At 42.0% G+C, this 26011-nt stretch overlaps 1 protein-coding gene across 4 annotated transcripts in view; it reads right to left on the bottom strand.

Moving 5' to 3' along the window:
- LOC126416805 (eyes absent homolog 2) overlaps positions 1-26011 on the bottom strand; it is a 763097-nt gene that overhangs the window by 143883 nt on the left and 593203 nt on the right. For all 4 annotated transcript variants that reach the window (XM_050084676.1, XM_050084679.1, XM_050084675.1 and 1 more), the window contains one exon: positions 21522-21571. In XM_050084676.1, coding sequence (XP_049940633.1) covers positions 21522-21571 — 50 coding nt within the window. The remainder of the gene's footprint in view (positions 1-21521; positions 21572-26011) is intronic.

The raw sequence follows: 26011 nt of genomic DNA, 5'->3' as shown, positions 1-26011 counted from the left end.
TGAATTATTCCGGTATTCATGTAAACAAATTTAGCGATAACATGGAAAACTTCAGTGTCGATGACAGGGCAAGGATTTGAATTCTGCTCTTCCCGATCGGGAATCAAGTGCCCATAAACCACTGCGGGGCCCCGATCGATTAGACACTGCTCTGCAGTTCCATTTACATTACTACTCTTAATCCGAATACATAAAAGTATATATGTCTTTGTAGACTCGGATTAAGTACTGAAGGGAAACGGGAATTAGTTTGACATATCTGAAATCTGAATTATGCGCGTCCCGAATACGAGCCACGTAACTTAACCACTCCTCCATATCACTTGAAAATAGGCACGAATGTACCACCCAGTGTGGTAAGACACTGGACTAGTATTTGGCGGAACGGCGATTCAGATCCCAGTTCGGCCATCCTTATTTATGGTTTTATTGATGTCCGTAAGTCGCATAAGGCAAGAGGTAGGATGGTTACTTTGAAGAGGAGACAGCCAATTTCTTACCTCATTATTAGCCAATCCCAGAGTGTCCTCCATCTCTAATGACCTCTTCGTCAGTGGAACGTTGAACTTTCGTCTTTCCGTCCCAAAGTGATGCCATGTTCCAACTCCACATCTTGCCGTCCTCTTGCCACAGCAAGGCTGGGGTGCGTGCCCTTCATTTGAAGAAACAATTGGGGGAAATCTGCGCTTTATTAACCAGCGAAATAACGTTTAAGTATGATGACACCGTTTCATCACACACTATCTGATCGAAAATATCTGGTCGCCTATTAGTGGACATTAATATGAGGTGTCTCGACATTTCGCCCTTATGACGATTTGAAGTCCGCTGGGGGTATTTTCAATGATATGTGTGAATGTCTATGGAGAAATGTCAGTCCAGACTTCCCCAAGGACCGAAACCTGAGAGGATAGTGATGTTGGACGCCGGGATGTGGAGCCAAGTCGACGTTCCAACTAGTCCCAAAGGTGTTTCATTCTGTTCTTGTCAGGAGTCTTGGCAGGTCACTCCACTTCATGAATACTATTGTCAACAAACTATTGCTTCATGGATGATGCTTTATGACAAGGTGCAAAGTTATGCTGATACAAAAGATACTTGTCTCCGAACTGTTCCTCTATGTACGCAGTATGCTGTAAAAATGTTCATGTCCTCCTTCATTTAGCGTTTTCTGAAGCGTAGTAAGAGGAGCACAACCTAACCACGAAAAATATCGCCATAGCATAACACCACCACCTCTGTACATCACTGTTAGCATTGTACATAATGACAGGCAACGTTTTCCTGGTATTAGCCAAACCCAAACCCTTCCATCGGATTGCAAGAGAGTGTAGCATGATTCATCACTCAAAATCACTCGTTTCCAGTCATCCACGGTCCAGTGGCGTCGCTCAGCAATGACTTGTCATTTACGAGAAGCTATTCGGGGTATAGCTGGTCTTGGTCTAGCTCTAATGGTTGCTTTGCATTTCCGCTTCACAATCAAATAACTAACGGTCAATTTGGACAGTTTCTGAAAGGCTGAAATGTACCTGATGGATTTGTTGCTCAGGTGATATCCAACGACTAGTCCACGTTCGAGGCCACTGATCTCTTCTGACCGACCCATATTGCTTCTGCTGCTTCTCTACTGACAACAGAATACCCCCTTCCACCATTTATAGTCTCGGTCCACTTCTTGTGACATCTAGTGGTTAACCCCGCTTTACATTGGGTTGTCGGGATAATTTCGATCAGTATTTATGCGCTGTCCTTCGCTATGTAATTTTGATTTGAAACTTGCTGGCAAATTAAAACTGTGTGGCGGTCCAGGAATCGAACACGAAACCTTTCCTTTCACGGACAATTCTATTACCCACTGAACTGTCCAGAGATGTTTACTTTTTGCCAGAATGTCTGGACCTAACAAAAGCTCTCACGCATACCTTGCGGACGCGGAAATGAAGCTGTGCGAGGGAGTCGTGGCAGGACAGCTCGGTAACCGTTCTTGCAGGAGTCCCGCTAGATAATGACTTCTGTGAAAGCAACGTTTCGATTCCCAGTTTTATTCTACTACAAAGTTTCAAAAATAGCGCATGTTCCGTAGCAGAGTGAAAGACTCACTCTGAAACAACAGGCCATGAGTCTGTTCTTCTCGTGGGGACCTGTGAGAGGCAGAGACGACAGTGCACCGCAGCACGCACGGCCAGCGGCTGCCCACTGGGTCGGTGGCGGAGCCGATCCAGTCGGCCTAATTACGGCAGCGACAGGGGGACGACAAGCGGCCATTTGTACTGGTCCAGCGGCTATATCGAGAGTCCGTATTAACTAGCGGAATGTGGCGCGCCGGTGGTCCGCGGCAGCGGTCTGGCCGTCGCGACAGGTGCCGGGCTGCAGATACCGGCACTCATCTCCCGTACCAGATGTTCAATCTCGCGGGCAACACACGTGCTTTCTCGCTCGCTGCGGTAAACTCACTTCTGTAATAAACTGACGGCGAAAAAATCGCAACACCAAGAAGAAAATGTGCGACATAAACGGAATTTGGTAGGCGTTTTTCTACATCTGAAAGATCATGTTTATTCAGATTTCGCACCAGTCGTACAAGTGTGGCGCTAGTAGCGCCACTCCCAGGTTGCGAATCAGGTTTGCGTTAAAAAAACGCTGAAACGGTCGTGAGCGTTAGTTACCTTTGAGACTGGACATGGTTGTTGTTGTTGTTGTTGTTGTTGTTGTTGTGGTCTTCAGTCCTGAGACTGGTTTGATGCAGCTCTCCAAGCTACTCTATCCTGTGCAAGCTTCTTCATCTCCCAGTACCTACTGCAGCCTACATCCTTCTGAATCTGCAGGGTGTATTCATCTCTTGGTCTCCCTCTACGATTTTTACCCTCCACGCTGCCCTCCAGTGCTAAATTGGTGATCCCTTGATGACTCAGAACATGTCCTACCAACCGATCCCTTCTTCTAGTCAAGTTGTGCCACAAACTCCTCTTCTCCCTAATTCTATTCAATACCTCCTCATTAGTTATGTGATCTACCCATCTAATCTTCAGCATTCTTCTGTAGCACCACATTTCAAAAGCTTCTATTCTCTTCTTGTCCAAACTATTTATCGTCCATGTTTCACTTCCATACATGACTACACTCCATACAAATACTTTCAGAAACGACTTCCTTACACTTAAATCAATACTCGATGTTAACAAATTTCTCTTCTTCTTGCCGTTGCTAGTCTACATTTTATATCCTCTCTGTTATGACCATCATCAGTTATTTTGCTCCCCAAATAGCAGAACTCATTTACTACTTTAAGTGACTCATTTCCTAACCTAATCCCCTCAACATCACCCGACTTAATTCGACTACATTCCATTATCCTCGTTTTGCTTTTGTTGATGTTCATCTTATACCCTCCTTTCAAGACACTGTCCATTCCGTTCAACTGCTCTTCCAAGTCCTTTGCTGTCTCTGACAGAATTACAATGTCATCGGCGAACCTCAAAGTTTTTACTTCTTCTCCATGAATTTTAATACCTATCCGAATCTTTCTTTTGTTTCCTTTACTGCTTGCTCAATATACAGATTGAATAGCATCGGGGAGAGGCTACAACCCTGTCTCACTCCCTTCCCAACCACTGCTTCCCTTTCATGTCGCTCGACTCTTAGAACTGCCATCTGGTTTCTGTACAAATTGTAAATAGCCTTTCGCTCCCTGTATTTTATCCCTGCCACCTCCAGAATTTGAAAGATAGTATTCCAGTCAACATTGTCAAAAGCTTTCTCTATGTCTACAAATGCTAGAAACGTAGGTTTGCTTTTCCTTAATCTTTCTTCTAAGATAAGTTGTAGGGTCAGTATTGCCTCACGTGTTCCAACATTTCTACGGAATCCAAACTGATCTTCCCCGAGATCGGCTTCTACCAGTTTTTCCATTCGTCTGTAAAGAATTCGCGTTAGTATTTTGCAGCTGTGACTTATTAAACCGATAGTTCGGTAATTTTCACATCTGTCAACACCTGCTTTCTTTGGGATTGGAGACTGGACATGGTGAGTTGCCCAAGAATACTTTAAAGGCGACAAAGACGCCATTATCGACACCTCACTATGTTTGATCGAGGCCGTGTAATAGGGCTACGAAAAACTGGATGTTCCTTCTGCGATATTATAGAAAGACTTGGCACAAATGTAGCCACTATACATGACTGCTGGCAGCGGTGGTCACGTGAACGTACGGTCGCAAGAACAACGGATTCTGGACGGCCACCGAGAAGGAATACCATCGCGTACGGCGTATGGCTCTGGCGCGTCGTCACTGCATCTGCAGCAGCAATTTGAGCAGCAGATGGCACCGCAGTGACACAACGAATTGTTAACAAATCGGTTACTTCAAGGACAGCTCCGAGTCAGATGCCCTGTAGCGTGCATTCCACTGACAACAAACCACTCCTATTTGCGTCTTCAGTGGTGTCAGGCGAGTGCTCATTGGAGGGGAGGGTGGATGAAAGCTGGTTCTGCCTCGGTGACAGTAAAGACTGGAAAAGTGGACAGTTCACATCAAAACACGAGAGAGGAAATGAAAGTAATCCGTTGAATTATCATTAACGTAGATTTGTAGCAGGATTTTGGGAGGTATATCTCGTTCTAACATTGTGAAATACCACGAAGAAAACGATCTATTGACACTTGATCAGGATGTAAGCAGAAAATATCCTCTTTATGGAACACAACTGACTCATTTTTCGCACGAAGTAATGAGTGCTATCGATAGGGAATCTCGAGTTTATTCCATGTTTCTATACTCCAGGAGGCTTTTGACATTGTTCCTCACAAGCAGTTTCAAAAAAATTGGATGCCTATGGAGTAACTTCATAGCTGTGCGACCGGACTCGTGATTTCCTTTGACACGCCACGACTCGTAGTATTCGATGGGAAGTGAAACCGAAGTGATATCTGAGGTTCCCCATGGAAGTGTTCTATGCCTTCTTCTGTTCTTAACCTATACAAACGAGCTAAAAACAATCTAAAGCCAAAATCGTTTCTTTAATTAAAATAACCCGTTTCGACCGACTTTGTTGTCAACTTCTGGTCTTAAAAAATCTTTTTGTTATGAAACGTGTTCATTTTAAATTGAACCTCACGCAATAACAAAAAGATTTTTAAAACCTCAAGATGACTGCGAAGTCTGTCGAAACTGGTAGTTTTAAATACAGAAATATTTACGTGATCTTGGCTTTAAAACGTTTTTAGCAAGTAAAACAGACAGCTTCTTCTGTCTTCCCAAAATGAGAAAATTCAACTATATAAACGATTTAGGGGACAATCTATGAGTAGTCTTGTTAGATTGTTCGCAGATGATGCTGTAATTTAACGTCTAACGAAATCATCACAAGTAATCGCAAAATGCTTTAGACAAGATATCCGCATGGTACGAGAAATGGCATTTGGTCCTAAACGTGTGAGTGCCCCACATTAGCACTAAAATATTCCGTTAAACTTTCATTACACGATAAATAATACAAATTTAAAGCTTATAGATTCAATAAAATACTTATGGATTACAACTAAAAACAAACTTAAATTGGAACCACTATACAGAAAATGCATTTCGTTGGCACCTACGGGACGCAACAAACAGAGACAGTCTACACTGCGTTTTCCGTCGCTTTCTGGAGTACTGCTGTGCGGTATGGTATCCTCACAAGATAGTACTGACACAGGACACCAAAGAAGTTCAAAGAAGGGCAGCTCGTTCTGTATTATTTCCAAATTGGGGGGAGAGAGTACGGATATGATACGCGAGTTGATGCGTGATCATTAAAACAAGGGTTTCTGTTGTGGCAAGATCTTTTCGCGGAATTGCAATAACCCACTATCTCTCCAGAATGCCAAAATATTTTGTTGTTTCCCACCTGCATAAAGAGAAATGACCATCGTAATAAAGTAAGAGAAATCAAAGCGAGTACGTAAAGACTAGATGTTCATTTTTCACACGTGCTACTCGGCAGTGGAAATGTTAAAATATAGCCTGTAAGTGAAGTAATGAATCCGCTACCACACACTCAAGTGTGAATTACAGACTAATCATGTGAATGTGGAAGAAAGTAATATTTCACCTGACTCTTCTTGGGACGTACGTTCTCCGAATTTTAACAGTACACATCTCCGTTGCAGAATTTCACACTGGAGTTTGAGGAGTACTTCCATAAGGAGCTCTCGCTTTACCTCACCCAGGAATGTGATTTTCTTACATCCCTTTATAGGGTCGGTGCACTTAGGGCACTTCTGACGGTTACTTCCTTACTGTTTCAAGTAATTTATTTCTAACAACAATAATGTATCTTACGCCTATTTATATGCAGTAAGTTACGATATTTTCGTTGAGCATCTACTGGCACGCAATTCGTTTGCCTGGAACTGCTGGGCAACTAACAGTCCTGCGATGCAAAAACGAAGCCGTCATTGTTAATGACGTTGTCTCTGAGCGGGCAGCGGGACTTGAGTATGTTTTCTCAAGAGGCACCGTTCATCATGTCGCAACGCCAGAGCCTGACGGGCCGGCGGTTACGAAACGGTTTTTTTGCTGACCATCTTCGTTCCCCTCATATCTCGCACTGGTCGTTATTAACCGAGCTGGTATATATATGCGCGCTATGAGGCAGTGTCTTCAAGTGGATGGTGAGCCCTAAGAGAACAGTAATTACGAACTAGTGCACTTTCTTACGACGCCAGACAGTCGATACACTTCAGCCAAAATATGGTGCACGCAATTAAAAGTTCGTAAAATCAGACTGAACATAGTTACTGTCACATTCTTAAAACAGCAAAAATGCTTAATTTAACTTCGTTATCCGTTTGTCGATTAAAGGTGAAAAATCTGTAGCCACATAAACAATGAAAATTTCCGCAATGTCGACCAAAGAAATGTGAAAGACCGGAGTGAAATGAGAAAATAGGATGTCGTGACTCCCACGTGAACTTAAATACTACACTGATGAACAACGTAAGGAAATACGTTAAATTTCAGAAGCATCCGTATTCCTAAAAATTCAGAACAAGGCACTTTCCATTAGTTTGTGTTCTTTACATTTAAACACCTCCTGCTTCACCGCTGTTTCGTCATTCCTAGTGTCAAAATTGGCGTCAAGGTGAGGGTAATGCTATCGTTGTATACTTCATCATCTTTTGTTACGATTAATTATAAACTCCTTTGTTACGATTAATTGTAAATTTACAAATAATACTAATATGAAGTTTACTCTTAGATTAAAATTCTATGAATCTCGTTTACTTTCTTCGTACTTAAGGATACACTTCGCAGTGTCTTCCAGAGGCACTTACCCTTCAATAAATTCCACCTCAAATTAATACTGAAATTAGCATCTACATCTGCCTGACTGCTCAGCAGTTTACACTTACATGCTTGTCGAACCACCTTCAGACTATTTCTCTGCCGTTCCACCTACATCTACATCTACATGATTACTCTGCTATTCACAATAAAATGCCTGGCAGAGGGTTCAATGGGCCACCTTCAAGCTGTCTCTCTACCGATCCACTCTCGAACGGCGCGCGGGAAAAATGAGCACTTAAATTTTTCTGTGCAACCCCTGATTTCTCTTATTTTATCGTGATGATCATTTCTCCCTATGTAGTTGGGTGCCAACAGAATGTTTCCGCAATCGGAGGAGAAAACAGGTGATTGAATATTTCATGAGAAGATCCCGTCGCAACGGAAAACACCTTTGTTTTAATGATTGCCACTCCAATTCTCGTGTCACGTCTGTGGCACTATCTCCCCTACTTCGCGATAATACAAAACGAGCTGCCCTTCTTTCAACTTTTTCGATATCATCCGTCAGTTCCACCTGATGCGGATCCCAAACCGCACAGCAATACCCCAGTACACGGCGGACAAGAGTAGTGCATGCAGCCTCTTTAGTAGACCTGTTGCACCTTCTCTAATGACTTAGATGTCGACTGGACATTAAACTCTATTCTACCTTTTTTTACCTTTCCACTCCCGAAATGCGTGTGGGAAAAACAAACACTTAAATCTTTCCGTATGAGCTGTGATTTTTCTTATTTTATTACGATGATCATTTCTCCCTCTGGGAGTAGGCGTCAACAAAATATTTCACATTCAGAGGAGAAAGTTACTGACTGAAATTTCTTGAAACGGTCTCGCAGCAACGAAAAACGTCTGTTTTAATGATTGCCACCCACAACTAGCGTATCATTTCCGGAACACAGTCTCTTCTATTTCACGATACTACAGCACGAGTTGCAGTTCTCTGAACTTTTTCGATCTCCGTCAATCCTATCGTTTAAGGATCCCATACCACGCAGCACCACTCCCAAAGAGCACGAACAAGGGAAGTATAGGCAGTGTCTTTAGTAAATCTGTTGCATCTTGGAAGTGTTCTGCCAATAAAACTTAATCTTTGGTTCACCTCTCCCACAACATTTTCTGTGCGATGATTCCATTATAACTTGTTCGTAATTGTAATCTAATTGTACTCTCTAGGTATTTAGTCGAATTGTCAACCTTTAAATTTGTATGATTTATCGGGTAACCGAAATTTAACGTCCTTTAAGTACTCATGTGGATGGCCTCACTGTTTAGTTTTTAGAGTCAATTGCCACTTTTCGCACCATACATATATACTGTTTACATCATTTTGCAATTGGGTTTAATCTTCTGATGATTTTACTACACGGTAAACGACAGCATCAGCTGCAAACAATCTATGAGGACTGCTCTCCTAAATCTTTTACAAAGACTAGGAACGGTAGAGGGCCTGTAACACCCAGATTACACTTCTGTTTTACTCCATGACTTTCCGTCAGTTACTACGAACTGTGACCCTTCTGATAGGCAGTCACGAATTCAGTCACACAGCTGATATGATAATCCATAAGCAATTTGATGCCGGCCGCTGTGGCAGAACGGTTCTAAGCGCTTCAGTCCGGAACCGCGCTGCTGCTACGGTCGCAGGTTCGAATGCTGCCTCGGGCATGGATGTGTGTGATGTCCTTAGGTTAGTTAGGTTTAAGTAGTTCTAAGTCTAGGGGACTGATGACCTCAGATGTTAATTCCCATAGTGCTTAGAGCCATTTTTCAATTTGATTTGAAGCCGCTTGCGTGGAACGTTGTCAAAAACATTCTGGATCCGCGAAATATAGAATCAATTTGAGATGCTCTCGCGGTAGCACTCATTACTTTGTGTGAATAAAGAGCATTGCATTTACTTTATAACTATACAGGCACACCTCGACTGATCTAATACTTTAGTCGGATGTTGTCTTCCGACGGTTTTAGAGCTAATTAAATAGGCGTACCACGCATTTGCGGCATCCTATCATTACCATTTCCGCGCGTGTGTGTGTGTGTGTGTGTGTGTGTGTGTGTGTGTGTGTGTGGAGATGTTAAAACGCTTAGCACTTTACACAGTTAACTCCGGCGTAGAAAGTGGCATATGTTCTTGATGCTGACGAGGTCCTTTTCCACCTGAGCACTTACACTATGATCGTTGCACTGAAACACCATGTGCCCTGATGTCGCAAATTTACCATTTTATATGAAAACGTTGGAGATGGACAATGAGCATTTCCGCACCGTCTGCTAGTAAGTAAAATACGGGTTTATGGAATATAGGAGCAGTTTTGTACCTGGAGTGAGGTTTCCCAGCACATAAACTAAACACGTCGGGCATCCCAGAGTAAACGCTATACATACTTCAGGAGAGCCAGACACTAGGCTGTTACATTTGTCGGAGGAATCGTACGCCGTAAATATAATTTATAGGTAGTTTCTGAAACCCTCGTTCTACCGATTAATAGCTGAGGCACAGAAGATCCAAAGAAATGCGGCACGTTTCGTTACGGATTAGTTCAGTATGCCGTCGTTGTTGTTGTTAATGTTGTGGCCTTCAGACCGAAGACTGGTTTGATGCAGCTCTCCATGCTAATCTGTCCTGTATAAGTGTATTCCTCTCCGAATAGCTACTGCAACATATATCCTTTTGAATCTGCTTACTGTATTCACCTATTGGTTTCCCTCACCGGTTTTTACCAGCCACATCCCTTGATGTCTCTAATCCCTTGATGTCTCAGAACGTGTCCTATCAACCAAGCCCTTCTTTTAGTCAAGTTCTCCGACAAATAGGTTTTCTCCCTAATTCCGTTCCGTACATCTTCATTAGTTACGCGATCTACCCACCTAATCTTCAGCATTCTTCTGTAGTACCACATGTCAAAAGATTCTATTCTCTCTTTGTCTGAAGGTTTATCGTCTAATAAGATCAGTGATGATCATGTGGAAGTTTGTTATGGTGAGTGGCTGGGTGTGTCCACCAGTGGTATTGTCTGAGCAAGCTGCATTTGTATTGTGCGTTGGTTGTGGCCTTGCGTTATACTTTTTGTAGTGTGCTATATCAAGCCAGAATCATCATTAACACGTGCACAAACAACTAAGCAGACGTACGAACTGATTGTGTGACTACGTGATGCAGGTTTTATTAACATTCTATACCTTTATTCTTCATATCTAACTCTTTATTTCTGAACATACTTACCCTGAAGACGAAAAAAATTCTCTCAGCAAGAGACCAGTTTATTTATACCGTCACTGCACAATGTACATTGTTTACGGAGCTACAACCTCACCTCTGCTTGTACCGCTTCATCACTGTCATAGTGTAGTTCTCGACCGTGTTCTTTGGCGTTTGGAAACAGATGAAAGTCGGATGTGGAAAGTCGGGAATGTGTGGAGGATGATCCATGACTGTGTGACTCCAAGGTGTCGCACTGTACAGCTGTACAGATGTCGCAGCGCTCGTGTGTGGTCTGGCATTGTGATACTAAAGGAGAGGGTGGCTCCACGTGTGGAGGCACTTTTCGAATTCATGCTTTCAGGAAGTCGATAATGGAACGCTGTTGCTCACGCACCGACATAGTTACATTACACATCTCCATGTTATACGCTACGATTCGGAGCCCTCTAGCGGCAGAGGGTTGTAACTTGCGTCAGAGAAGCGTGAAAGTCGACCGAGTAATGTGCACGACATGTAATATCTCAACCGATATTGCGAACACAATACAAAATTCGGAAGAATTATTTTTCATTACCCCCTCGTAATACAGTTAAACGTTGCATATCGCTGATACTATATTATTGTGTATTTCAGAAACTAGAGCCAATAAAAATACTATAACAGCTTCTTTTTCTATGACCGCAATTTGTAAAGGTCGAAATTTTTCATTCAGGTCTAAAAAAAGTTTTTTTATTGACCTGCGTAATGAACTCGTTGTCGACAGGACGTTACACCATAATCTTCCTCTGATCTAGGACAGTCTTGAAAGCACAATGTTCCAGACAGAAACTGTACGATACATCCCTGTCCACAGTGAGAGTCGAACTGTTTACCTCCTCCAGAAATGTAAGGCGTCCCAACATCAGAGACATCCGTTCTAGAATCAGACAGTGCAGAAATACTGAGAGTAACAGCTAATTATGTGATACATGTGTTGTTGTTACTCGATCTTCATGGACAGCAAAATACACTGACGGAAATAAATCGCAAAATCAAGAAACAAGCAATGCAGACGAATGAAATTTCGGAAATAATAATGTTCTACGACTCAGGCCGTAGAATGTCAGAAGTTTGAACGTGGTACGGAAGCTATAAATTCTGAAAAGGGAAATGCTAAGGCTCAGTTTAGATATAGTGGGGGTCAGTGAAGTGAAACGGAAGGAAGACAAGGATTTCTGGCAGACGAGTATAGGATAATATTAGCAGCTGCATAAAATGGTATAACGGGAGTAGGATTCGTTGTGAATAAGAAATTCGGGCAAAACGAGTTACTGTGAACAGTTCAATGATAGGGTTATTCTCATCAGAATCGACAGCAAAACAAGCTCAACAACAATAATTAAGGCATACATGCCGGAATCGCAGGCTGAAGATGAAGAGATAGAGAAAATATATGAAGGTACCGAACGGGTAATTTAGTACGTAAAGGGAGATGAAAATCTAATAGTCATGGGGAACTGGAATGCAGTTGTAGGGCAAGGAGCAGAAGAAAGGATTACAGGAGAATATGGGCCTGATAGTAGAAACGAGAGAGGAGAAAGACATAAGGAGTTCTGCAGCAAAAATCAGTTAGTGGTAGCAAATACTCTGTACAAGAATCACAATAGGAGGAAGTATATCTGGAAACGGTTGGGAGAAAAAGGAAGATTTCAGTTAGATTACATCACGATCAGGCAGAGATTCCGAATCAGATATTGGAGTGCAAGGCCTACCCAGGACCAATTTAGTAATGATGAAGAGTAGAAGTTCAAGGAAAAGAGCTCGAGACGAAAGAAGGTAGTACCAAAGCGTTCTGGGAAATTCAGGAATACAGAAATACAAGTCACTTAGGAAATAAATAAATAGGAAGTCTAGGGAAGCTAAGGCAAAATGGCTGCATGAAAAATGTGAAGACATCGAAAAACATATGATTGTCAGAAGGACGGATTCAGCACGTAAGGAAGTCAAAACGACCTTCGGTGAAATTAAGAGAGTGTAACACTGAGAGTTCAATGGGAATTCCACTGTTAAAATGCAGAAAGAGCGGACAGGTGGAAAGAGTACATTGACGGCCTCTACGCAATGGAAAACTTGTCTGATGACGTGATAGAAGAAGAAGCAGGAGTCGACTGGGAAGAGATTGGAGATCCAGAATTACAATCAGAATTGAAAAGAGCTTTGGAAGACTTAAGATCAAATAAGGCAGAAGAGTAGATGACATTCCATCGGAATTTCTAAAGTCAATTGGGGGAAGGGCAACAAAACGACTATTCATCAAGGCGTGTAGAATGTGTGACACTGGCGATATACCATCAGACTTTCGGAAAAACATCATCCACACGATTCCGAATATTGCAAGAAACGACAAGTGCCAGAATTATCGCACAATCAGCTTAACAGTTCGTGCATCCAAGTTGCTGACAAGAATAATATACAGAAGAGTGGAAAAAAGTTGAGAATGTGTTATATGACGATGAGTTTGGCTTTAGGAAAGGTAAAAAAGGCACCAGACAGGCTGTTCAGACGTTGCGGTTGATAACATAAGCAAGACTAAAGAAAAATCAAGACACGTTTATAGGACTCGTCGACCTGGAAAAAGCGTACGACAATGTAAAATGGTGGGAGATATTCGAAATTCTGAGAAAAATAGGGGTAAGCTACAGAGAAACGCGGGTTATATACAATATGTTCAAGAAATAAGAGGGACCAATAATACTGGAAGACCAAGAACGAAGTACTCGGATTAAAAAGGGAGTAAGACAAGAGATGCAGTCTTTGGCCCCTACTGTTCAATCTACACATCGAATAAGCAATCAGGGAAATAAAAAAAAAGGTTCAACTGTGGGATAATAATTCAGGGTGAAAGGCTATCAAAGATAAGATTCGCTGATGACATTGCAGTCCTCGGTAAAAGTGAGGGAGGATTCCAGGATGTGTTGAATGGAATGAATAGTCTAATGAATACAGAATATGGACTGACTAGGGGAGGCCGCCAATTGTGAAATTCAGTTCTGATTCATACTGCGCGTAATAAAAGCTCATGGCCAGCGGTGTAATGTGGCAAAGCACCAAGATGCACTTCTCAGCCGTTGTCGAGAAAATCGACAGTTAAAAGAAACCGTTGCGGTGAAATACTCTCTAAGATAAATAATTTTCTACAGCGTCGTGGCGCAGCGGTATGCGCTCGGGTTCGTAATCCGAAGGTCGCCGGATCGAATCTCGCGCCATGCAACTTTTTTTTTTGTTATTTGTTTTTGTAATTCAAATGTATATATATACACACACGAAAAATAATACTTGAAATAAAACACAATATCACAAATAATATTCAAGTGGATACAATTTATTGAAAAGTTCGGTATGCACTCGCACACATAATTAACAATAAGTGACCAGAAGTAGCTGGAGTATCGCACGAACCGGAGTGATAGTTATCATAGAAACATGGAAAGCAGAAAACAGCACGACATCGATGCGTTTTTACAAGAACAATTGTTTTTTAAATTATCTGTTGGGAAACACACCTGATTGATATTCTGAAAAATTGTTCTATTGTTCGTCAGGTTTGATGCATACCACGCGTATCGTATCATATCGACAAAAATCGAAGAAGACAATTGGTGGTGGACGATCGATTGAATTTTTATACAAGTGTCTTTGGAGTTGATGTCACGGTTTCGCTCGATTAAAAAAGCACAATTTTGAAGGCGCTTGATCAAATTTTTTACCTGCCGGTAAAAATACACGTCACACGGTTGGACGAGAGGAGTGCACTTTGGAGGAATGACTTTTATAGTGCACGTTGGTAACTTCTTATCGTCCTGGAACATCTCATCGTATAACGCCGGGTTCGTTTGCCCACTCCAAGAGTCGATCAGAAGGAGAAATCCTTTCTTTTGTACGTATGGTTGCGAAACATTACGCAAGAAGTCCATGAACAAACCCGTTGTTAGTTTACCGGATTTGGAGCATGTAATAACAACGTTGGTATACTTCTTGGCGTACTCGTCGACTATCTTCTGTACTCTGGGTCCAAACGTACCTGTCGACTCTTGGAGGCATACGAAAACAAGAGGCAAGACTCGTCCAGACATCGTGATTGAATATTGTGCCGTATACGAAGGCGTCACCTTGTTCATGTCGTGTGGGGTTACCAGGACAGCCTATGACCCTTTTTCGGCGAGAGTTCTGTAGAACGTGGACTGGTACTGGCACCCTGACAAACAAAATATAAAAATATCGTTTATATAAGAAATATACGAAATCTGTGTTGTCTATCATATATCAGATTATCATATTCTATCATCATGTCATATGACATTTGTGAACAGCTCTTTACGTACCTGTTTGATCAGTATTAATTATGAAATCTATGTCGAAGTTAGTTATCAACATTCGCGTCTGGATCCGAAATGTGTCCGCTGCGGCCAAAATTTCGTCTTGGGTAGCCGTCTCTTTCCGTGAAACAAATTTTGTGATTATCCGTTGCCGAATCCCATGCTTCTTTTTAAATTCGGTGACCCATGTTTTTGAAGCTTTGAAGTTGAAACCTGGGAACGGACTTGCAGCGCCCAAGGCCCACTGCTGCAGGTTTCTGGTAGTAACTTGCTGGAAGTTTTGTCGAGCTTATACGAAGCGATCATGCACCCATGAATCAATCGTACAATATTTATCAAATATGCTACCGCCACGTTTGATTTGCTCTTCCGACCTGGATAAATAGCCCATATTTGTCAAACGAGAACACCCCTGTTTTTGTAGAGTTTTGAGACTCCTGCCTGGATGTTCTTTGGCCAGATTGACAGCTCTAATTTTGTAATCCAGAGAAATATAGTCGTACCCTTTTTTTTCTTATCGTCCGGCTCGTATTCGTCTGATGATTCGTTGGCCTTGGGACTCGTTTCAACGTCTTCGTAGGCATTATTATCGTCGATTCCATTAATGTCTATCATTTCCTCATCATGATCGAGGGTTTTTTCGGCGAGCATTTCCCCAATTACCATGGCTTCTTCGTTGATTTATGATGACGGTTCTGCTGCGATGCGATTACTGTTACGAAGGAGGCTTTCAAAATACACCAACGCATCTTTCAATTGTTGGTTCAAATGGCTCTGAGCACTATGGGACTCAACTGCTGTGGTCATAAGTCCCCTAGAACTTAGAACTACTTAAACCTAACTAACCTAAGGACATCACACACATCCATGCCCGAGGCAGGATTCGAACCTGCGACCGTAGCGGTCGTGCGGTTCCAGACTGTAGCGCCTTTAACCGCTCGGCCACTCCGGCCGGCTTTCAATTGTTGTTTCGCCACTTCACTGTGTATAGAATCTTCTTCGATCACATCACTTTCATGCGAAGGGCCCGGATCGCTCTCCAATTGTACCGCCTCCATTTTTCCGTTTGTTTAACAGGATGTACCAAAGTTCTCACGTACGCACTGATTTTCGACGATGTTATACGTTGCGCTAGGGACCGCATCTACCGTCTTTCGAAGTTAGCAGGCAACTACGCTGTTATGCGGCGGCTCGATTCGGCCCATTCAACATCTGTCCTTCAAGTTAACGAGCGAGTAACGGAGTTTATATTTCATACCTGCCACAGCAAATGTGTGTTCGTGGGGTCTCTATTCTAATTCGAACGTTTGACTTACACTATACGTATTCGTTTCGGAAGCGTTTCTACGTCTTCCGTTAACTATACGTGGTAAACATTATGAAGACAATTAATAACATTTGTGAAATACAACTTTGTTTGCGGAAAACATAATGATGTTCGAAGTCGCCAGTTTTTCCACGACGAACGACTTTCAACAACTTGTTATATGCATAATTGTTGCAACTGATTGCTGGAAATTATATATATATATATATATATATATATATATATATATATATATATATATATATATATAACTCCGCCTAAGCCGGTCCCAAGCCCGGTTGTAAAAGGAGGAGGGGGAGGAGTAACACCTCGTAAAAAAACCTTGGTTCACCTGGCCCGGGTGATAGTACCTTGTGAGGGTCCCTTGCCAGGGATACGGCGAAGACCTCAACGGTAGTGAAGACGGAGATGAAGATCATCGGTACGGCGGAACTGGCGGAAGAGGCAAGCATTATCAACAAGATAAAGCATATTGAAAAGCCCAGACACGTCTGTGTGGCAACCACCGGTACTCTGGCCAGCGTCTGTTCACCATGTGAGGTGCGGCTGAACACCAAGCTCCAGGAACTAACAATCCCTGGTTCTAACTACCCAGCATTAGCTGGAACTTAATTACAAGCAGTATGATTCGTACAAGTAAAATTAATATTACCCCAGGTGGCCAATCCACTCGCCCTGTGGCGACAACCAAGCTATCGGATTCTGGGGAGCTTGGGCTCGTACGACAGAGAAAGTCGGAGTTCTCTAGTAAACGTCCACGAAAGTCCCATACATTTATTGGCACTTTTAACATTCAGACACTAATTCAGACAGGCAAACTTCATAATCTTACAACAGAACTCAACAAACAGAAAATTCAAATCCTTGCTCTCCAAGAGACCAGATTCACTGATTCAGAAACAATAGACTACAACAATTACCGTATCTTTAAAAGTAAAACAGACAAGAAAATTGGCAAAGGAGCTGCAATATTTGGCATGGCTTTTATTGTAAATAAGGACACCCTTGACTCTGTTATAGACATGAATCAAATCAGTAACAGACTAATGACCATGCGAATCAAGCACACCAACAAAATATATACATTTATTAATGTTCATGCACCTACCAACATTGCCAACAAAAAAGAACCGGAGAAGACAGAAAAATTTTGGGAAAAACTCGAAACTGAAATGTCCAAAATTCCAAAGGAGGATGTAAAAATTCTTCTAGGGGATTTCAACGCGCAAATTGGCAAAGAGAGGAAATATAAACAAACAGTCGGTAATTACCCTGCACACAAATTCACAAACAAGAACGGCATGAGACTCATCGAGTTATGTCAGCAAAACAACCTAAAAATCGTGACAACCTCACTTCGAAAAGACCCCAAGAAACAAAAAACATGGAGAGCACCAAACCTTCAGCTTGGTGAATTTCAAATAGACCATGTTGCGATCTCCTATGACTTCCAGAAAGAAATACACGACGTTCAAGTCCGCAGAGGGGCAAATATAGATTCTGACCACTACCTTACCAGAGTTAAAATTAAATTCACTCCAAAAAGGAAACGCCAAAGGAAATCACCACTAATTCCCAAATTTGACTTGAAAAATATCAAGGAATCAGAAATTACAGAAGCATGGGATAAACAACCAACAAACAACTGGAAAGATTTCCGAACGAAAATTATACAGAAAGCAAGAGATTTGATTCCGTTAAAGAAAATACCCAAGCATCCATGGTGGAATTCGAATTGTGATAACGCATTAGAAGAGAGACAACAAGCCTTTTTAAATTACAATTGTGACAAATCAGAAACCACACAACAAACATTTTTCAAAGTGAGAAAACAAACAGCTAAAATACTTAGACAAACTAAAAGAAAATACCTTAATGAACAGCTAAACACAATTGAAGAAAACTTTAAGAACCACAACACTCAAGATTTTTATAAAATATTCGCAAATCAAATCAAAGGATACACTCCACAAAATCTCTGCTTCCGGAAACAGAATGGAAAATTGGCACTAACTAACAAAGAAAATTGCCAAGAACTAGCTAAATATTTCTCACAACTCCTAAATTGCCCACAACCAAGTACAAGATTCCCCAGATTACAACCAGAACACACGAATGAGACTTCACTACCACCATCTCAAGAAGAAATTTATAGTCACATTAGAAAACTCAAAAATAATAAATCATCGGGAGAAGATGGAATTGTAGCTGAACTACTGAAAAACCTTGGTCCAAATTCGTTAAAAGAGATCACTAGCATCATCAAAGAAATTTGGCAGACAGAAAATATCCCAGAGGAGTGGAAGTGTGCACTAATTCACCCATTGCACAAAAAGGGAGAAAGATCAGACGTAAACAACTACAGAGGCATTTCACTTTTACCAGTTACCTACAAAATTCTATCTGCATGTCTCCTAAAGAGGGCACAAGAACAACTAGAACATACAATTTCAGACTACCAAGCAGGCTTTCGTCCTAATAGATCATGCCCGGAACAGATATTCAACCTTAAAACTATTTTAAAGATTAAAGCAATCAGGTCAAAACCAATAATCTGCACATTCGTTGATTTCAAAAAGGCATACGATTCCATAGACAGACAGTCTCTATGTCACATTCTCGAAGAACGAGGCCTAGACACTAAAACCCGAAAACTAATTGAACAAACACTAACAGAAACCAAATCAAAAATTAAATTCAGAGGGGAAATTTCGGAACCATTCTCAATTAAAACAGGAGTAAGACAAGGAGATGGGATCTCACCACTATTATTCAATATAGTTTTGGACAAAGTTATGAAAGAGTGGGAAGTAACGCTAAGGAAACAAAGCTTTTGGAAGCCAATTGAACTAGGAAGAGGTAAAGGAAAATTGAACATCCCTTATTTAGCGTTTGCAGATGACTTGGCAATTATAACTGACAGTGAAGAAACAGCAGTAAAACAAATTGAGACACTTAAAGAATGTGCTGAGAAGGTTGGCCTGCAAATCTCCTTTGAGAAGACAGAATTCATCTGCTCAAAATTAGATATTTCGAAACTAAAAACAAAGTATGGTGAAATAACTAGAGTCAAGCACTTTAAGTATCTCGGTGAAGTTATTGAACCAACAGGACTTGAGAAAATAGCACAAAAAAACCGATTACAGAAAATCAAGAAAGCATTCGGACTTATTCAAAATATATATAACAAGAAATGTCTATCAAAAGGCACTAAAATCAGACACTACAACACAGTCATCAAACCAACAGTCACATATGCAAGTGAAACACTCTCCCTGAATAGAAAATTAGATTTACACGAAATTAAGAAAGTAGAGAGAAAAATTATTAGAAAAATCCTAGGACCACGATACACACAAGATGGATACAGGCTGCAGACTACCGAGACAACCGAAAAAATATCAAACATCGAGGCAGATATCAGGAAGAGGCGGATGAAGTTTTATGGACATATAGACAGATTACCTGGAAACAGGTTAACTAAACGTCTATTGGACTATATGACATCACTTAAGGCAACAATACCCTGGGTAACTGAAGTTAAGAAGGATTTGAAAAAGGCAAAAATTGACATAACAAACACATCAGACCGGGATACATTCAGAAGAAAAATCGACAAGTGGAAGTTTACTCCAGAGACGGAATCTAAACCTGTCCGACCAAAATGGACCGAAGAAAGGAAGAAGGCCTTTGGGGAGGCAATGAAGAAATACTGGGGAAATAAGAAGAACATTAAGAAATGTTAATCACCTGCTTATCGTTCTCCCATGGGGACATTCGCTAATAATAATAATAATAATATATATATATATATATATATATATATATATATATATATATATATATATATGTGTGTGTGTGTGTGTGTGTGTGTGTGTGTGTGTGTGTGTGTGTGTGTGTGTGTGTGTGTGCGTGTGTGTGTGTGTGTGTGTGTGTGTGTATATATACATTTGAATTACAAATACTAAAAGAAAGGTTGCATGGCGCGAGATTCGATCCGGCGACCTTCGGATTACGAACCCGAGCGCTTAACGCTGCGCCACGACGCTGTAGAAAATTATTAATCGTAGAGAGTATTTCACCGCAACGATTTCTTTTAAATGTCGATTTTCTCGACAACGGCTGAGAAGTGCATCTTGGTGCTTTGCCACATTACACCTCTGCCCATGAGCTTTTATTATGCGCAGTATGAATCGAATCTGAATTTCACAATTGGCGGCCTCCCCTTGTGAGAGTAAATCGAAGACCAAGGTAATAAGAAGTAGCAGAAATGAAAACAACGAGAAACTTAACATTACAATTGTAGACGAAGTTAAGGAGATCTGCAACCTAGGCAGCTAAATAACGTATGACGGACGCAGCAAGGTGACATGAAACGCAGGCTAGCACTGGCGAAAAAGGCATTCCTAGCCAAGAGAAGTCTGCTTGTATCAAACATAAGTCTTAACGTGAGGAAGACATTTTTGAGAATGTACATCAGGAGCACATCATTGTATAGCAATGAGACTTGGACCGTGGGAAAACCGATACAGAAGAGAATCGAAGCATTTGAATGTGGTGCTACAGAAGAATGTTGAAAATTTTGTGGACTGATACGGTAAGGAATGAGGAGGTTCTCCGCAGAATCGTCGGGGAGGGGAACATATGGAAAACACTGACAAGGAGGAGGAACAAGACGATAGGACATCTGGTAAAGCATCAGGGGATAACTTGCATGGTGCTGGAGGGAGCTGTAGGGGGTAAAAACTGCAGAGGAAGACAAAAGATTGAAACACATCCATCAAATAATTGAGGATGTAGGGTGCAGTTGCTACTTCTCGATGAAAAGCTTGGCCCAAGAGAGGAATTCGTGGTGGGTTGCATCAAACCAGTCAGAAGATTGATGAGCCCTTCCTCTCCTACCCCCCCCCCCCCCCCCCCCCCCCCCACCCCCAAAAAAACCAGAAAAGTCCCCGTTATCTAGTTACAGATTCGAGTTACAGATTTGTGGAATTTAGATGGTTAACGGGTTGCATTCGCAACGTTGTTTTAGTCGTATGAAACATCAGTGCCCGCATCACAATTTATTCTCCGAAGGTGATATGATTATAAAATAGTTCGATAAACTCATGTGCCTCGCTGTGTGGACATCGCTCGTTATATAAAAAACGTGCTCCAGCTTAGCGGTAAATGTGAAAACAGCAACAATGTACAAAGACACAGAAGCACCTATATTAGTGTCGATTGTTGAGATGGAGGTGGAGGGGTAGTCGTTGGTGCAGATGAGAAGAAGTATGCGCTGATAATTAATGGTACAGGTGTACTTACCTACTCCGCTCTGGAGTGTCACTGTCCGCTTCAGTCCGCGGCCTCTTAACCTGCAACACGAAAATACGAGTAAATGTGTATTCGGCCAGCCAGTATTGTATTTTATTAAAATTGTATTGGTTTTGGGCAGTTCAGTTCCGCCTTGCACTGTTCGCGGAACACGGAGTCTCGAGTATGGTGCAAGCTATAAGCATGTCATAGATACTAAAAGTATAGAATGTGCGACCATCAAATTAAATTGTGCCATTTAGTCTGGTTCCAGGAAACAGCCTAAAATGGAGCGTAGTTACATGTGTATAACCAAATACTCGTATGTCATTGATAGATCCTTCGGTGTCCATGGTAAGCTGTACGTCACTGTACAATAGGCTGCACAGGAGAATTCAAAGGTTGGAAAAAGGTAAGGGAATATCACAGCGGGTATGACATGTCTAGTAACAAACTGTGGTGTTCAGATGTACCTCAGGACGACAATAGATTAACCTCAGATTACTTATAGGTATTAGGGTGAATATCAACTTTTTGTTACATCGGTAAGCATGCAAGGACATGCTTACCAATATGTTCCAAAACGCCGTGCATGAGAACACGATTTTCCGGAGCTCATACCTCGGTTTCTATTGGTGATGAAAAGGTGGAGTCAAATGTTTTGGACTGTTCTTGGGCTAGGGATTATTTGTATACCCAACAGAAGGATCGTCTTAGTGTCGCTATCCTACAGTACAGAGTCAAATTGTGTATACTACATACTTCCTCCTGCTTAGGCAAATGGAGTAAATAATTTTGTTCTTTTTTCAATTGATGTGGACTACTTTGGGCTTGATGGGATGATGGGGCTTATGCAGGCACCATTATTTCATGAGCGGTTCCTCGCAATCCCCGCCCACAAAAAGAGATTTTTTACTATATTTTCGCCGTCACCAGTGGAACAAAAACCAGTCGAGGATTTCAAGATGTCTAAGCACAAATAATGGCTGAAATATTTACGATATATTCCTAAAATCCCGATCTCGAATAACACTGAAAATTTTCTTGATATTTTTATCCATCATCTTACGACCGGAAGAGCGGTGTGCTGACCCCACGCCCCTCCTACCCGCATCCTCCACCGAGGATAACACGGCGGTCGGATGGTCCCGGTAGGCCACTCGTGGCCTGAAGACAGAGTGCTTTCTCAGATACAGAGGTTCAAAGTTACCCTACTCGTACACGTAATATATGCACGTAACAATTAAATAAACTGATTTATGATGAGTATATTCGTGATGAACTGCAATTTAAAGTGACTTAGCGCAGAGAAAAGTGATGTAAAATATCTCCGTTACCATCAGAAAGGTTCTCAAACTCCACGTTGCACTACTGAAGCACATGAAATTTTTTATGTATATAAAATCCGATCTGCGGTGCAAAATTTGCTTTGCGTTATTTCAATTTCACAGAAGTGAACTATCAAAATTTTACTGGACTAGAAGTCCATTTCATATGAGTGACACGTCCTGCTGTGGCAGGGAAGAGAAAGGAACCAGCGAGAAAATCCTCCAATTGGAGTTCAAAAAAGTCGAATGTGCTCTTCTTTATTAAAAATATTCTGAAAAGAGCGATACCTGCTACCTCATTCTACACTTCAGCACATTTAAAAATTTTCGCAAAAATATTGGCATGTGGACATATTAGCGCTTTTTTATGCTGAGAGAGAAGGAGACAGTGGCAGTGGGAAAGAGAAGGAGAAATAATAAATATTAGAAGGTAATGGACAGTGGTTGTGGCATAGAAAGAGCGAAGGAGACGATGGCAGTGTGAGAGAAAGAGAGATACACAGTGGCAGTGGAACACAGTAGACAGTGAGAGAACAATGCTAGTGAAAAAGTGATGGAGATAGTGCCAGTGGGAGAGGAATAAAGTCAAGGAGAAAGTGGAAGTGCGTGAGAGCCAATGATAATGAGAGACATAGTCTATGACAATGAAAATGGGGAAGAGAGAGATAGTGGCATTGAGAAGAGACAGCAGCCGTGAGAAGGAATGAGTGAGACAGCAGCAGGAAGAGAGAAGGAGGTAGCGAGAGTGAGAGGAGACATTAGTAGTAGGACAGAACGAGAACGACAGTGGCTATGACACAGGAGACAGCGACACAAAGAGAGACACAAAGAGAGAATGATAGTGACTTGGGCCGAATGAGTGAGTGAGAATGGATGATTGGGAGCGGATGAGCATGAGAGACTTACAGCGACGGACAAACGTGTGTGAGCAAGTTAGTTAGGGGAGCTTGCAGGAGTGGGAAGTGAGTTGCATGTTAAAAAGAACGCAAATATGTTCGCATGCCAATATTTCTGCGAAAAATTTGAAAGGTGCTGAGGAAGGTGCTATGAGGCAGCTGGTACCCCACTTTTCATAAAGTTGTGCATATTCGTCTCTTTTGTGCTGAAACGGTAGCATTTTTCCGCTGTTCTATATTGTTGTGACATCTTAACAGATAAAACAATGTTGTTGGAGTAGGAATCCGTCCTCTTCCAATCTCCTGATTACTATCTCGGCATCACCTTAATGTTACTACCAAGTCCTACTGAAACCGGATTAACCCTGCAAATAATAGTAATGGCAATGGCGCAGTAAGATCGGTTCAGAAGCCCTAATTAAGTCCCCTCTTGTTGTTGTTGTCTAACATAAAAGCGCCGTTAAGTCAGAGCCACTGTCGAGGCGGGACCACCTGCGAAGCGCGCGTGCCGGCCAGGCCAGCGAGCTGTTGGCTCAGCACGTGAGGAATGCCCGGACACGGCTGCTCGCCTTCTGCGCTCGTCCCGTCTCGGGTGGCTCGTCTGCTCCAGCCTGGAACCCTGACCACACACGCTCTGCCTCTGTGTGTGTGTGTGTGTGTGTGTGTGTGTGTGTGTGTGTGTGTGTTTATAAACACCGCATGCGCCTCAGAAATATTTCGAACATTCGAAAGCAGTAATGTACAGAAGTGTCATTAGATCATGGCGTATGAGTGTAGGGCACAGTCTGTCCTTTGGAATACTATTTCAAAGTCTTTTCGCTGGCGCCACCTCGCTCGGTCATTTACGGTTCAGTCACCACGACAATCCACAGGCGAGGCACTCTTCCAGAATTGTGTGTCCTCTCCTCCCTCCTCCCCCCCCCCCCCCCCCCCCTCCACCAAACAAAGCGCCAAAAATATAACTTGCCTTTATTCCAAATTTTAATGTGCCACAAGCGAGGAGCGTTCACTAAGCAATGCAACATATTTTTTCCGGTCTAATTTCGGTTTGGAAAATGCGGGATTTGTTATGGGACATCGTGGAATATTCCCGCTTCAGTCCCTATAGTTTCGTGAAGTTTCGATAGACGGCGCTATACGTAGCCTCCAAAGTGGCGTCTGTAACGGAACTGGATTCTAAGCAGAGAGACTCACTGAGTTTCCTTTGGCGGAAGACCAGAACATTGCAGATACGCATAGGCGTTTGCAGAACGTTTACGGAGACCCGGTAGTGAACAAAAGCACGGTGTGTCGTTGGGCGAGATGGCTGTCATCAAGGTCGCACAAACATGACAGATCTCCCGCGTGCCAACCGGCCGCACACGGCTGTGACTCCTGCAACGTTGGAACGTGCGGACACACTGATTCGAGGTGATCGACGGGTCACAATCAGACAGGCCAATGCACAACTGGACGTTTCTGCTGGTAGTGCTGTCAGTCTCGTCCACCAGATAGGATACTCATCAAAGGTGCATGCCCGCTGAGTTCCATGACGCCTAACAGAAGACCATCCCAATAAAGGATGCAGTTTGCAGGAAGCAATAAATGGATGGTGGAGAGGTTACTAATGCAGCAAGACAGCTCCGACGTCGACCACTGCAGTGGTACCGTGCGGGCATACAGGCCTTCCGGTAAGGTGGCTCAAGGCCGTCGCACTGGACGTAGTGTGTGTTGAAAGACAGGGTTTTGTAGCAAAAAGGGTGAGGAATAATATGGTGTGTTGGAATTCTGGATAAAATCAACCTGCTTTCAGAAAACAATGTGTTGCATTACTTATTGAACGCCCCTCGTATGTTAATAATACTAACAATAAAATGTATAATGTCTTAATATAATAATAATAATAAATTATTTAATTACCATAAAATATATAAGATATTTTAATTTCCTGATAATAATAATTTGTTTACATAAGTGATCAGTACAATGCTTTAGCATAACGTCCGTCAAAATACAATTTAGATAATTATAGCCTTTAAAAGTCACTAAGAAGTAAATGTGCTACACAATTAACTACGAACTACAGTAGGAACAAAGTCTCACAACTTTCCTACCGACATAATTCACACAATATAAAATCGAAGTGTGGACTCACAGTTATTATTTCACTAAGTACTATGACCGTGAACACTGGTCTGCAGACTATGGTTACACGAGCACATGAAAGAGGAGAATGCTGCTTGTTTCCGTCGTTTCCGCCTGACTTCGAGAAGTCATTTTTTTCCGTTGTTAGTGAAGG

This window comes from Schistocerca serialis, chromosome 8 (genome assembly GCF_023864345.2).
Source record: "Schistocerca serialis cubense isolate TAMUIC-IGC-003099 chromosome 8, iqSchSeri2.2, whole genome shotgun sequence".
Taxonomy (NCBI): domain Eukaryota; kingdom Metazoa; phylum Arthropoda; class Insecta; order Orthoptera; family Acrididae; genus Schistocerca; species Schistocerca serialis.
The sequence above is the reverse complement of the archived record's forward strand: the minus strand, read 5'-3'. Positions and strand labels throughout refer to the sequence as shown.